Source organism: Bolinopsis microptera, chromosome 5, assembly GCF_026151205.1.
Source record: "Bolinopsis microptera isolate Bmic1 chromosome 5, MBARI_Bmic_1.0, whole genome shotgun sequence".
NCBI classification, from domain to species: Eukaryota; Metazoa; Ctenophora; class Tentaculata; order Lobata; family Bolinopsidae; genus Bolinopsis; species Bolinopsis microptera.
Window position 1 is genome coordinate 7,567,466 of NC_087076.1, and position 14,684 is coordinate 7,582,149.

At 41.4% G+C, this 14,684-nt stretch overlaps 1 protein-coding gene across 1 annotated transcript in view; it reads right to left on the reverse strand.

Annotated features, from left to right (window-relative positions):
• Positions 1-9,175: 9,175 nt before the first annotated feature.
• LOC134814601 (DNA polymerase epsilon catalytic subunit A-like) overlaps positions 9,176-14,684 on the reverse strand; it is a 28,045-nt gene continuing 22,536 nt past the window's right edge. Inside the window, exons 36-40 of the mRNA XM_063822726.1 lie at positions 14,330-14,479; positions 13,964-14,116; positions 13,656-13,832; positions 10,422-10,641; positions 9,176-10,296 (exon numbers count right to left, since the gene is read on the reverse strand). Coding sequence (XP_063678796.1) covers positions 9,722-10,296; positions 10,422-10,641; positions 13,656-13,832; positions 13,964-14,116; positions 14,330-14,479 — 1,275 coding nt within the window. The 3' untranslated portion in view covers positions 9,176-9,721. The remainder of the gene's footprint in view (positions 10,297-10,421; positions 10,642-13,655; positions 13,833-13,963; positions 14,117-14,329; positions 14,480-14,684) is intronic.

Sequence of the window (14,684 nt, forward strand, 5' to 3'; positions counted from 1 at the left end):
ACTGTAATTTGGACTGGCAATGAGGGTATGCTGTTTGTAACATTAGTTGCCAAACAGACTGGGGAGACGAAAACAGGGACAGTGTGTTCGGATGATTTTTACTCGGATGATTTTTCCGCCAGTGTATTGTGTAAGAGTATGGGATACCCATATGGAGTCTGGGGGACTTATCCAAGAAATTACCAGTACTTGTCTGAGTTAGTCTATTACACATTAACATTTGTCTTCAACAAAAATTGAAATTCTGATTCTAGTGAATATTCCTTGCAGCGAGCACAGAGCTGACAATGAAATTCAAATCCATGATACCAACCATGGTTAACAGATCTTTTTTAGGCTAAAATTACGTGGATGGACATAATTTTGGTCTGACCTAATTATGGATGCACAACTCCTTTTTAAATGTACATTGTAGCCGTACTTTAATTTAGGTGAATATCACGTGAATGCCTACCAGCGTTCACGTAATGTCCAACCAAGTAAGTTCGATAAGGAACAACAATCATATCATCCGACACTCTTTACATTATATGCACTGACAAGCGAGTAAAAAATGCAAAGTCAAACGAACCCCTAAAAAATAAAGAAAATCACTTACAAAATCTAAAGTGACAAAAATGTACCATTTGACAATCGACTCAGTACTTCATCAGTACAATCAACAGGTCCTGGCTAATGGATAACAACGTTACTGTCCTTGATAATGGTTTTTGCAATCTGGAACGTGAAGGCAGTGATGTGTGGGTTCACTGCAGCAACAAGACAGGTAGCCACAAAATATATATGTAATATATGTACATCGTTTCTAACATTTCCATAACAAAAATAGTGTCTTTACGTGAATCGTAGCGAGATAAACTGTAAATTTGAGCATTGGTATTGGTTATGATATTTTATTATTGCCAGGTGATCTACAAAGATGGAGAGATGACGAACAATGTGGTCCAGATTTACCTCTACCAGATGGTTTACCAGCAGAATGTAACCCTGACGGGGATCTGCCTTGTTGTGATAAAAACGGGATGTGCGGGATTGGAATATCATCTTGTTTGTGTGATGGGTGTGTGAATTACAGGAATGCATCGGCGATGCCGTGTCGTGTAAGAAATGAAGGGAACTTTCTGAAGAACGAGTGCTTTAATGAGACCGATCAAGAGTATCACTTTAAATGTATCTCCTCCGATATGTACTATTTAATATCCGAACGCTTTACAACGTTAGGTACTTCATGGTTTGCTTCCGCTAAGTGTGACAATGATCCTTACGCTTATCAGGCGTGTGGCCGGTTTGATTTTATCTATCGCTCAGATATATTTTCTAACATTGATTTGAACATTGATGTGCTGTGCGAAGGCTTCTTTTGTAACATGAGACCAGGAGAAAATAAATATCAAAAGTGCTCTCACAGTTGTAGCCTTGATTTCCAAGCTGAATGTTCTATAACTAGTGATGAAACAAAAGATCTCGAATGTGATGACAAATGTGACACATTCGAATGTGCAGATGAAAATAACTGTCACGGCTACCAGTACGGGGTCCTCTGTCACTCATTAGTAAGCAAATCGAATCGTGTCTCCATACAGCAGGTTTGTAATGGAGAAGCTGATTGTGAAGATGGAGAGGACGAACGGGACTGTAAAGTGACTGATAATACAGGTTACACTTGTACGCAATATTACGCCATGAAAGTGGGCTATCCTGAAAGGAATTTAACCGTGCCAATACTCAACTATACGAGATGTGGGCTGTTTGATTTAAGGCCTAGTCCTTTGTACCATGTAAGTCCATATTGTTTGAACTATTTAGACCAAACAAACTGTTCTGAAAAAGAACGAGTCGGTGGATACTGTAAAATTGGTGGCTTTATGTCAAATGTGTCTAAGCAAGTGGTTTGTTATAAAAACGAACCTGTTGAGTTATGTGACGATAATTTGCAAAATATTTGCCTATCACCATCTGATATCACTGACTGTAGAGTGCACAAACACTGTATGTGTGATGGAGTGACAGATTGTAATGACGGCAGTGATGAAATCCATGACATGTGTAGTTTTATGGTTAACAGAATCAAATGTAAACGTAGATTCAGTCTTGGTGATAGAATCAGCATTCCAATTTCTTGGATAATGGACGGAATAGAGGATTGTCTGAACGGTGAAGATGAACAAGATGCTCAGTGGGAATTCTGTGGCACAAAGTCTGAAGAAACTCTGCGAATTAGACTAGATAACAAACAGTGCCAAGACGTCTATATGTGTGCTGGAAGCAGTAAGTCATATGTTCAGTTTAAACATTTATGTGATGGAGTTGAATCTTGCGGTGATGATAAAGAGAATGATGTTTGTAAGATTGCTAGACATTTCCCAACAATCTCCAAGACGACTCTTTATCAAGGAAAAATTCGAGATGTTTGTCATTTATTACCGACAGACTGCCAAGTAAAGGAGTTCAAAAGGCCATGGGGTGATGTATTTGGAGATACAAAAATAGAGGTATCTGTTCCGATCTCTAAAGTTGATTGTAGTCGTCAATTCGGAGAAAATTATCTCTTTCTCAGTTGCATGAACATGTGTCTCCAGGAGGATGCCATATGTCCTCTTCATAATAAGAAGCTAATGCACAATTCTTGTCCAAAACAGTACCCTGGTAGAGTATTTACCCTCGCCAACAACTCTTTCTTAACGTTTGTTATGCCAAAAAACAATGGATATCACCAGGACTACTTTCGATGTAAAAACAGCAGATGTGTCGAATACAGCCAGGTTTGTGATCTTATTGACGATTGTGGAGATTCCAGTGATGAAGAAACATGCATAAATCACATGGTTTGCAAAGAAACTATTGACAAACATAAGAAGCACTTGATATCGATAGACCAGAGATGTGATGGAATTTATGATTGTTTTGATCTATCAGACGAATGCAACGAGCTCTGCGGGAAGCGAATACTTCGAAATTGGGCACTGAGGCTGATATGCTGGTTGGTAGGTATTATAGCCTTTGTTTGTAATTCATACACCACCGTTAATGGATTCATGACAATAAGTGAGAGTGAAACTGGACGTATGTTGGTAACCAGAGTTCTTGTCAGTCTTATCAGTTTAGGTGATTTTTTTATTGGAATATACCTCATATTGCTCTCTGTATACGACAGTTTTGTATATGGAAGCGAGTACTGCAAACATCAGGCAGAATGGTTGACAGGGGGACCATGCCTGGTATTAGGGATCCTCAGCACAGTCGGTTCCCAAGTTTCTCTCTTTGCGATGGCAGCCTTGAGTGTTATCAGAATGCTTGGGTTAACATTAAATATGAGTGTTCCTGGTCCAGCTGATAAAAGAGCTTTCTTCAGGGCCATATTTCTGGTTATAATGGTCGTTAGTTTCTCATTTGCTGTTGCTGTTATACCTTTGGTTCCTTATTTTGAGGATTATTTTGTACAAGGAATTTACTATGACCCTAATGAAAATCAAAAAGTTTTCATCGGATTTCCGAACAAGCAGAGGCATGTTAGGGTTCTTCAAACACACTACGAGACCAAAAACATCACCACGGACATGACTTGGCCAGAAATCAAAGAAAAAGTGGACAGTATGTTCACTCAGCAATATGGGATATTTGGTAGACGACCAGTTCATTTCTATGGCAACGATGGAGTGTGTTTGTTTAAATATTTTGTTAGGAGTGACGATGCCAGAAGAAGCAGACAATTAACTCAAACAGGAGCTGATATAACAGATAACAAAGGAGATGCTGCAGTGTGGATCATGCTAGCTGTCAACCTATCCTTATTCTTAATTATTGCTTGCTCGTACATAGTTATATCTTTTCAGATCAAATATTCATCACAGGATTCAGGACAAAATGATAACCCTGAGAGAGTGAGGCTTGATAAGGCTACGCAAAACAAAATAACTGTCATAGTTGCAACCGATTTCTTGAGCTGGGTTCCGTTCATCATCGTTTGTGCTGTCCATAACCTAGGCATTATCGATGCAACGTATTGGTATGATGCTTTTGCGATGATAGTCCTACCAATTAACTCTGTCATTAATCCTATAATCTACGAAAAAAAGCTGCAAATTTTCATAGGTAAAACGATCAGCAGGATAGTAATAGTATTAAGACTCTGTTCCTCCAAGTTTATAACTGCAAGAAACGAAGACGGGTCGAGTGAAAACAAAGAGACAGACATTTCTCCCATAGAAAATCTGCAATTATCGAATGATATTGCTGCCATGGAGCCTTGCTTTAATGAACAAGACACCCATAATTAATTGATTGAAATAAATTTTCGTGCACATACAGAATGAATGGTTAATAATTTAATATATATGTAGACCAAGCTCTGTGCACGGGATGCTTCCTGGAAGAATCCAGTTCTTTTAGCGGGGCACCCTACCTAAAGCCAAATTGAGATATAATAATCATATTCCTAGAGAAATAATCAGAAATCGAATACCAATCAAATAATATGATATATATGAGTAGTAACCATATTTACTATGCAAAATGCCCCAACCACATAGTGTAAATTTATATAGAATTCAAATTCCATATCATCATTAAACCTCAATACCTAGTCAATATAATAGCCCAAGCAAAATTAAATAACTTCTTATATAGCTTACTGTCATACTACAAATTAATTAAACATTTGAAATCTGTTGACCAGAGAATAAATTTCTAAGCCTAATGCAAGTGAAATAATTTAGATGCAATAATGAATGCCTAATGTGAGTATCATTTGTCAATGTCCTTGTAAAAAAGTCTGTACAAGAGATATGAGTAACTAATATAGAAGAAAAAACAGGAAGTTGTCGTCTGTTGTAAAATAAATAAAATATCTAGAATATAAATTAGAATATAAAATAACATTCAGTCAATGTGTCGTCAATAAACTGTACAATTATCAAATGTTAAAACTGGGTGATACAGTCACCAAAAAAAAATACTAAGTATGCTAAGTTAATAAATTAAATGTGGTCTATAAAACTACCACTAAGTATAATAGGTCAATAAATTAAAAGTGGTTTATAAAACTACCACTGTGGGAACCCCTTCTCCAGTTAAAACATGTCAGTCATGTGCAAAATCAATCAGAATGGTAAGGTGGTAAAAAAGGGAATATCTTTTCGATACATCAATTATATATGCCTCAGATTTAAAAGAATTAGAAGTTACTTAGTTATCGGCGACTATGATTGCAGTGTAAAATTTGTCATATGAATTGTCGACGGTATAATTAGGGTCTGTTGTTATAGATGATAGTAGCTGTTTCTTATACGAATCACTAAAACTTTTAACATCGGGCAGATTTCGTAGATCTGTTGGAACATTATTCCAACATTTTGCCCCCAAGTATTGAAAGTTTTTATGTGATGTTGATCTATTGACATAAAGGTTGCAGCTTTCGCCGCTCCTACTACCTCCTGATATGTAACTAAATTTGTTCATAAAGTTTGTAGGACAATTGTAGGACAATTGTCATGGATGATTCTAAACATATAATTTGACAGATGGAGTTGTCGTCTAAGATGGAGTGGTAACCATTAATATACATACAATCAGATACAGAAAAGAAAAGAATATTCAAACAATATACACATAATATAGCAATGGCCAATTGGCTGACTATAAGGTCATGGCCTGAACAAACAATTTTTTTTAAATAGTCAAGTGATGCTAAAGCAGAGCACAAATGTGTAATAATTTAATAGATTAAAAAACTGATTCATGTGATGCATTCGCAGAGCACAGATAAAAATACTGATTCAATGATTAAAATTATAGCTGTGAGTGTCAATAAATTACTGTGTCGTAAAAAAAGGAACGATGTACACGTGATCTGAAATACCAATATCTCAATATCAAAAGGATAGTGTCTAGAAACATTCATAGTCCATGGTGGCAGGTATCAAGTTAAACGAAGTTACACTGACTGGCAATGTATACGATTGCCGTCTCCCTCTCTCACCCCTGACCGCTATCAGGGTGCTCCTGAGGATTGAGAATCTAATCCTAATACAATCAGATACTCGTCAACTCAGCAGCAGTTTCCGTCCGTGTGATGTGTTGTCCTTTTCCTTTCTGTGTTTTTTATAACATGTAGTAGTGTTTTAAGCAAATATTTCAATCGAACTTAATAATAACATACACAAATACTAGACACTTAACTTTGTAACATGTATTATATTATTTATTATGAAACTTTTACATCCTTATATGCAATATTCAATAGTATTTACAAGCAATATATGATATAGTATCATATAATAGTATGGCGCACATTATGTCTCCGCCAAAAGCACATCCAATTTGATACGTATGAAATATGTCTATAACTTCCTTGATTATGCACTAAGTTAGCGCTCCTCGACCAAAATTGAACGGGGAATCGTTTAAGATCACTTTCGAGGCACCTCGACAAAAGCTTCTTACGCTATTATGCTTTTTATGCAGAAATACGTCAGTAGCGTTTTTGAGCTTGTTATTTTTTTCAAAAGTATTCCAAGTGATTTGTATAAGAGCATATATTAATTCTGAATACATTGCAGAATAATTTATCTCGATTCATGAAGTTTGAACGAAGTTACAGCAATGCGCGCGATTTGGGGAGTGTGATTTTGGCGGGATATAAACTGCACCATAATAGTATTATATACCCATAATATAGCAATGACCTTATTTAACGGGTGATACTTGAAAAATATTTTTCCGAGTTGGACTCGCGCGACGATCGTCCAACTCGGCGCGCGTTCTGGTAGGTTGTATAAAAATTCAGTATAAAAATTCAATACAAATCTTAGTAAATTTTAAAGTATTTGCTTGACGGATGTTAAGCGTGTCCAAATTTCCTCGAAGTAGCGCGCGCCGCTTTCTTCTCGAAATATTGGCCCGCTGGCAAGTGCTACGAAGTAGCGCGCCGGGCCAGACCATTAACAATGGTCAAAGTATTTACAAAATGATTTGTTATGAAAATCCTGAAACAATTTATAAGTTTGTGCTAGGCTGATATCATGCTTGGGGTGCAGTGCTTTAAAAGTTATTGGGCCGCGTTCAGCCCATGTCATTCCGCCTAATCTCTATATATTTGTTTATCTATATGTATTGATCGTTTATCTATATGTTTTATTTAATTGATGATGTCAATTCTTCGCAGCTCGGCGCGGTACAGTAGCGCATTTCGCCGATCGCTGTGAGAAGCCTCGTTGAGTGCGCCGCGCGGCGCGGCACAGTAACGCAACGCGCTACAAATGTTTTATCTATATGTTTATAAACACATCGTCGCGTGACCCCCTGTCATTGCACGAAGTGGTTTTGTGGCGAAAGCCATGAATGCGCGCTACTGCAAGCGAGAGGGCTTTGAATAGAGCAAGTAATATGGCAATAAAATTTAAATTTTGTTTTACTTAAATTTTGTTTTACTTAAATTTTGTTTTACTTACTTTCAAAATTGTTTGACAACTCTTTAACATCAAATTCACTGTTACTGTGCAGTGTGCGGTGTAGTGTAGTGCCAGTTTCTCTCTCCGCTGAATCTTAGGTTGTTACTTGTTGTTCAACAACAACGCATTTTAGGTTTATAATCTATCAATGATCATCAATATGGGCGCCGAGTTGTCAACAGTCTTGTTGCTTGTTATATTGTGAACGGGTGTTACTCGTAAAATATTTGTTTCAACTGATCGCGGCGCGCGTCCGGCTTGATTGCTGATAGGTTATAAACCTACAACATGAACAAGATTGTTGCAGGTTGCTTTGTTAATTCGCAGATCAGCAATGATCTGGAACTGGAAGGGTTGACATCGTTAATTTGTAATTGTTAATCAATTATATTTCATAGGTATCAATTATAAAATTAGATTGTGTGTTGTGACTGTGCTTTCGGTGGAGAATAAAGATAGCGCGTGCCTTTTTCAAAATGGCCCGACAGGCGACAGTTTGCAGTTGAATCCAAGTTCAATCGATAAATTTTCAAAACACCCTACGTATCACGTATGACATATGGTTTAAACTTAAAATGCTCCATTAGCGAGATATCGGGCAAAGTTAAAATTACTGCATCAATCACGTTACACGTAAGTTGGTTTTATTTCTTGTTAGGGTTTCAGCTTGACAGATTCGATGATACTCGTCTAAATTTCTTCGAAGTAGCGCGCACTGCTATCTTTTCGAAATATTGACCAGAGGCAAGTGCTACGATACGAAGTAGCGCGCGCCGGGTCAGTTCATTAAGTTTAACACTAACTGCTAACAGTGGACAAGGTTTCAGCATATGATTTAGTTATGCCTATGGATTGGGTTACGATAAGAGTAGGTAGTGCGCCATCGACAGTGAGCCGCGCGTGCCGACTGTACGATGGTTTTTAGCGCTTATAGTTATTTCGGCCAGCACACAATTCTTGAAACAAAACCGTTTTGAGTAACCTTCCCTTGGTCCAATTTTAACAAAAATTGGTTAGCTTACTCATAAACTTACAAAGAAAGTGTCCGAAAAATTTAAAGCATTTCCAACCATCAGACATTATGTTACAGCTAAAAGCAGGAACCAAAAGTATGACAGAACAATACGACCAAAATCAACGTATTTCGTTAAATTACGTGACTTTAAAAAAAAACCCATTTACGCCTACTTTTGCTTTAAAAGCCGCGCACGATCAAGTATGGCACCTAGGCGTAACTCACTGATCTTTCTAAAAAGGTGTAACAAATTTTGTACAGTGAAAATTCTCACAGTCTCTAGAAAACAATGGTACACAAATTTTGAAAATCCGAGTAAGTTTATTTTTATCGTCAATCCTGCACCCCCTAATCAGAACAAAAGGATAGGGTTTCGGTTAGTCTTTCAGGGACCGTGTTAAAAAGTCACATGACAGTAGAGTCAGTTAAATAAAAATGTGTCTAACTGACTCTCTGCATGGGTGACATTATCAGTGCCCAGTGTTCACGACTTTTTGGGGATATAATTCCCGGTAGAGGAATTACGGGGAGAATTATAAATGTAAGTAGCATGTTCAATGTTGGTTCCAACAGTCGGGCCCTTTTAAAAGAGTTTCAAAGTTCCAGTGTGAGTGATTTAGCACGCTCGTTGTGATCTACAGCTCAATATCCCAAATGTTTTTTTAAATATAGTGTTATTGCATAATGCATATTGACAATTGATAACTGCCTTCTAGTTCTGTATCCTGAAAGTGAATCCGTTCAAGATTCATTATTTTGTATTTGAGTACAAAACATATACAGAGTCATAAAATGTTCTCTAAATGTATTTCTTATTCAAAATCATTTAAACTCGCGTAATACTTTTAAAAACACAAGTATATCTGAAATATCAATTAAATAAAATACGAATAAAATCTTTGCAAAACCACTTCCCTGTAATTGGGTTGAGAATGGATATGGATTTTTAAATTCATAGTTTTATTTGAGAAAATACGAAATAAAAATGTAAATCAGAGTGTGGAAAGCCAATTTCAGTAAAAATGTGGTAAATTTAACAAGATGCGTACTTAGCAACAATGAAATATTTTTTTGTAATTAAACACCTTGCGAATTCATTTAAGTTTGAATTTTTATGAGCGATATGCAAAGATAAAGCGATATCGAAGAACCTTAATAAAAAGTTCAGTCAAAAGCTAACAGCTTAATCTGATCACAGTATTGCACTATCTTGAAGAGCACAAATAGTTTAAAAACACTATTATTCGTTTTAAAAGTTTTAAGGGTCGTGTATTTGACCCTTGGTCCACTCAACAAGACCAGCAAGGAGCGTTAGATCAAAATGCTGAGAGATATTATCCAACACCAGGAGGAACCGCTGCATATCCGTCATGTGAAGAAGTGTTACAAAACTTCCCGCGCACATACAATAATCCGACATGTTGGTGTTCTTGACGTCGTTACACTTGCTACACAACAGATCCTGTAGGGTGTGCGACACTAACTTTTGCTGCAGATACGCAACCAGGCGCTCTTCGATCATGTCCCTATCGTAGGGTCGTTGACAGTGAGCACAGAGCCACTGCGGGGGTGGACCTTGATCTAAATAGGGGTCTCGGCATAAGTCCAGATCTCTGCAGTTACTGCACTTATTACAGATAACTTCAGGCAGCACGAATGACAGACAGGGGTCCTTGAATATGCTGGCTTCTGAAAATTCCCCCACCGATACCAGACGCAGAAGATCCTTCTTCAGCTTGTGCACTTGAGCAGAGATTGTGCTGTCAAGGCTGAGGACTTTACAGACACATTTGATGAACTCCAACGAGGGATTTTTTAACTCCAGATGTGAACCTGCAGATGAAAATGATCAATACTTTAAAAAGGTTAAGTTTGAGCAGAAGTAAGTAAGCAGGTCTCGGTACAATCAACAAAGCTGAAAGGTATCGTAATAATTTCAAAGTATCAAGACAACGTACCAGGCAGTTTGGGGAAGACGTCCCTCTCGCCCAGCATGTTACTGGGCATGTTATTGTGAACCCTCTGAACAATACTATACAGTTGGGTGACCAGTTTGTCTGCCACGAACTCCTGAATGGCAGACTTGTCCAGGGAGTCTGTTTTCTGTGAGGCTCGTCTGATGGGGGTCTCTCCAGGCACGTGATCCTCAAGAGACTGGGTTATCGTCTTGTTCACCGCCTGTTAGAGGGATAATTACTGAAGAGGAGAACGGTGTTCTACTATACTGGGGGGGGGTGTCATGTCCGTCTATGTCCGCCTATGTCCTGTCCTTTTTGGATTCTATGAGACAACGGACGTGTTTTTTGGGACATTGGCGGACACGGACGGACATTGGCGGACTTGGACGGACATTGGCGGACTCGGACGGACATTGGCGGACTCGGACGGACATTGGCGGACCCGGACGGACATTGGCGGACTTGGATGGACATTGGTGGACATTAGCAGACATTGGTGGACATCAGCGGACAAACATTTTGAGGACTGAAGAGTACTGAAGAGTACTGAAGAGTACTGAGAAGGATGGCTGCGAAGGATGGCTGAGGAGGAGGAGGACTGAGGAGGAGGACTGAGGAGGACTGAGAAGGAGGAGGACTGAGGAGGATGGCTGAGGAGGATGACTGAGAGGGAGGAGGAGGAGGAAGAGGAGGAAGAGGACTGAGGAGGAGGAGGAGAAGGACTGAGGAGGAGAAGGAGGACCCAGGAGGAGGAGGAGGACCCAGGAGGAGGAGGACCCAGGAGGAGGACCCAGGAAAAGGCCCCAGGAGGAGGAGGAGGACTGGGGAGGAGGAGAACTGTTGAGGACTGATGAGGATGACTGAGGACGAGGAGGAAGAGTAGGAGGAGGACTGAGGAGGGGAGGAGAAGGACTGAGGAGGAGAAGGAGGACCCAGGAGGAGGAGGACCCAAGAGGAGGAGGACCCAGGAGGAGGACCCAGGAAAAGGCCCCAGGAGGAGAAGGAGGACTGGGGAGGAGGAGAACTGTTGAGGACTGATGAGGACGAGGAGGAAGAGTAGGAGGAGGACTGAGGAGGGGAGGAGGAAGAGGACTGGGGAGGATCAGGAAGACCCAGGAGGACCCAGGAGGAGGAGGAGGACTGAGGAGGATGGCTGAAGAGGATGACTGAGAGGGAGGAGGAGGAGGAAGAGGAGGAAGAGGACTGAGGAGGAGGAGGAGAAGGACTGAGGAGGAGAAGGAGGACCCAGGAGGAGGAGGACCCAGGAGGAGGACCCAGGAAAAGGCCCCAGGAGGAGGAGGAGGACTGGGGAGGAGGAGAACTGTTGAGGACTGATGAGGATGACTGAGGACGAGGAGGAAGAGTAGGAGGAGGACTGAGGAGGGGAGGAGGAAGAGGACTGGGGAGGATCAGGAAGACCCAGGAGGACCCAGGAGGAGGAGGAGGACCCAGGAGGAGGAGGAGGAGGACTGAGGAGGATGGCTGAGGAGGATGACTGAGAGGGAGGAGGAGGAGGAAGAGGAGGAAGAGGACTGAGGAGGAGGAGGAGGAGGAGAAGGACTGAGGAGGAGTCGAGAAGGAGGACCCAGGAGGAGGAGGACCCAGGAGGAGGAGGACCCAGGAGGAGGACCCAGGAAAAGGCCCCAGGAGGAGGAGGAGGACCCAGGAGGAGGAGGAGGAGGACTGAGGAGGATGGCTGAGGAGGATGACTGAGAGGGAGGAGGAGGAGGAAGAGGAGGAAGAGGAATGAGGAGGAGGAGGAGGAGGAGAAGGACTGAGGAGGAGAAGGAGGACCCAGGAGGAGGAGGACCCAGGAGGAGGACCCAGGAAAAGGCCCCAGGAGGAGGAGGAGGACTGGGGAGGAGGAGAACTGTTGAGGACTGATGAGGATGACTGAGGACGAGGAGGAAGAGTAGGAGGAGGACTGAGGAGGGGAGGAGAAGGAGGACCCAGGAGGAGGAGGACCCAGGAGGAGGACCCAGGAGGAGAACCCAGGAAAAGGCCCCAGGAGGAGGAGGAGGACTGGGGAGGAGGAGAACTGTTGAGGACTGATGAGGATGACTGAGGACGAGGAGGAAGAGGAGGAGGATGAAGAGGAGGAGGAGGACCCAGGAGGAGGAGGACTGAGGAGGATGGCTGAGGAGAATGACTGAGAGGGAAGAGGAGGAGGAGGAGGAGGAGGACTGAGGAGGACTGAGAAGGAGGAGGAGGAGGACTGAATAGGAGGAGGAGGGGGACTGGGGGAGGACTGAGGATGAGGAGGAGGACTGAGGAGGACTGAGGACTGAGGAGGAAGAGGAGGAGGATGAAGAGGAGGAGGACCCAGGAGGAGGACTGGGGAGGAGGAGGACTGTTGAGGACTGATGAGGAGGACTGAGGACGAGGAGGAGGAGTAGGAGGAGGACTGAGGAGGGGAGGAGGAAGAGGACTGAGGAAGATCAGGAAGACCCAGGGGGAGGAGGAGGAAGAGTAGGAGGAGGAAGCATCTAAATGTTATTTCCATTTTTTCCCGTTTTTGTCCATTTTTGTCCGTTTTTGTCCGCTCTATTTTTTGTCCGTTTTGAAAATATAGGGTACCGAACGGACAAAAAACATGATCCCCCTATAACAGCAAAAATTGAACATTTTATTTAGCAATTTAGGTGTCCATTAATGTCCGCCTAAACGCTTAGTGGTGCCAGAGGAGTTGGACCAGACAGGTGTAACATAGCGACTACTTTAACGCCGTCTTATTTCGCCTCTCTCTTCCACACTCAACCACCACTTAAGCGTTTATCTATGACACACCCCACAACACTTACCATCATCCTTAATTACACATTTTGATTCCACTGGCATCCTCCCACAGGACTGCCATACCCCAGAGGTAGGCAAAGCATTCATATGCTATCCTCTCGTGGGCCAACCAGGCCCAGCCTCTCAAAAAAAAAAAAAAAAAAAAAAAAAAAAAAAAAATGTCCGCCTATGTCCGTCTATGTCCGTCTATGTCCGCCTATGTCCGCCTATGTCCGCCTATGTCCGCCTATGTCCGCCTATGTCCTGTCCTTTTTGGATTCTATGAGACAAGCGGACATGGACGGACGTGACACCCCCCCTATACTTATATAGTTTCGGGGTGCGTTTTAAGTCATCACATGGCACCTTTTTAGTATTAATCGATGACCCAAACCATGAACAATCGGTAAATTTTTGATAACCCAATCGCAACTTTTTAAGGAAGAGTTAAGTACTTACTTGGATATATCCAGCGATAATGAGCTGGAAGAATTTCTGTAAACTACCATCCTCCGGTAAGAACTTCTTGAGGTTCCAGTTCATCTGAATAGTGGGAGCTAAGTCCCCGGACTTCCGTAATGCTCCACCGTTGTTCACACTATCCAGCCACAGCAGATTCTCCCAACTCTTTGTGATCTGATAAAACGGAATAAGAATTAAATCAACAATTTAAAGGAATCGTTAAAAGAAAAAATTATTACCGCTCGCTATAGAGGACCAAGCTAATTTATTGAAAAAAAAGGATATTAAAACTTGAAGACACGAACCTGGAGTCCGATGCAGCCAAAGAGTTCCTGGGAAGTGATACTGTTGATGATGTAGTTAGTGTAGTTGTGGGCATCTTCTATTGTCCGTTTCTTGGTGGCAACAATGATCCTGTTCATGTCACAGTACACGATAGAGGAGCCCAGTTTCTTGACCTGGAGATACAAATAAACATATACAATATACAATATACATTATACATTGTACATTATACATACAAATATACAATATACATACATAACGGTATTTGCGATACGGTAAATTGCTTATACTCTAGGTCACAACAATTAACAATGCTTCAGAATTTTGTTATTCTAGCGGAATAAGAGAGCCTCATTTGATCTCCCAAATTTTACAAAACAACAAACCTCCATAATTAACTGCAGGAAGAGTTTCTTGATGCTGCTGTTAACCACCCTAGCTAGGGCGGGGTCGTGAAGAAGGGAGCTGGAGTTAGTCAACCAGCGGTAGAAATGTATCAGTTGGGTATCAGCGTACTGGTTATTTCCACTCGATACCTGGGGTACGTGTTTGTGTGTATCAGTTGGGTATCAGCGTACTGGTTATTTACACTCGATACCTGGGGTACGTGTTTGTGTGTATCAGTTGGGTATCAGCGTACTGTTGTACTTGTTATTTCCACTCGATACCTGGGGTACGTGTTTGTGTGTATCAGTTGAATATCAGCGTACTGGTTATTTCCACTCGATACCTGGGGTACGT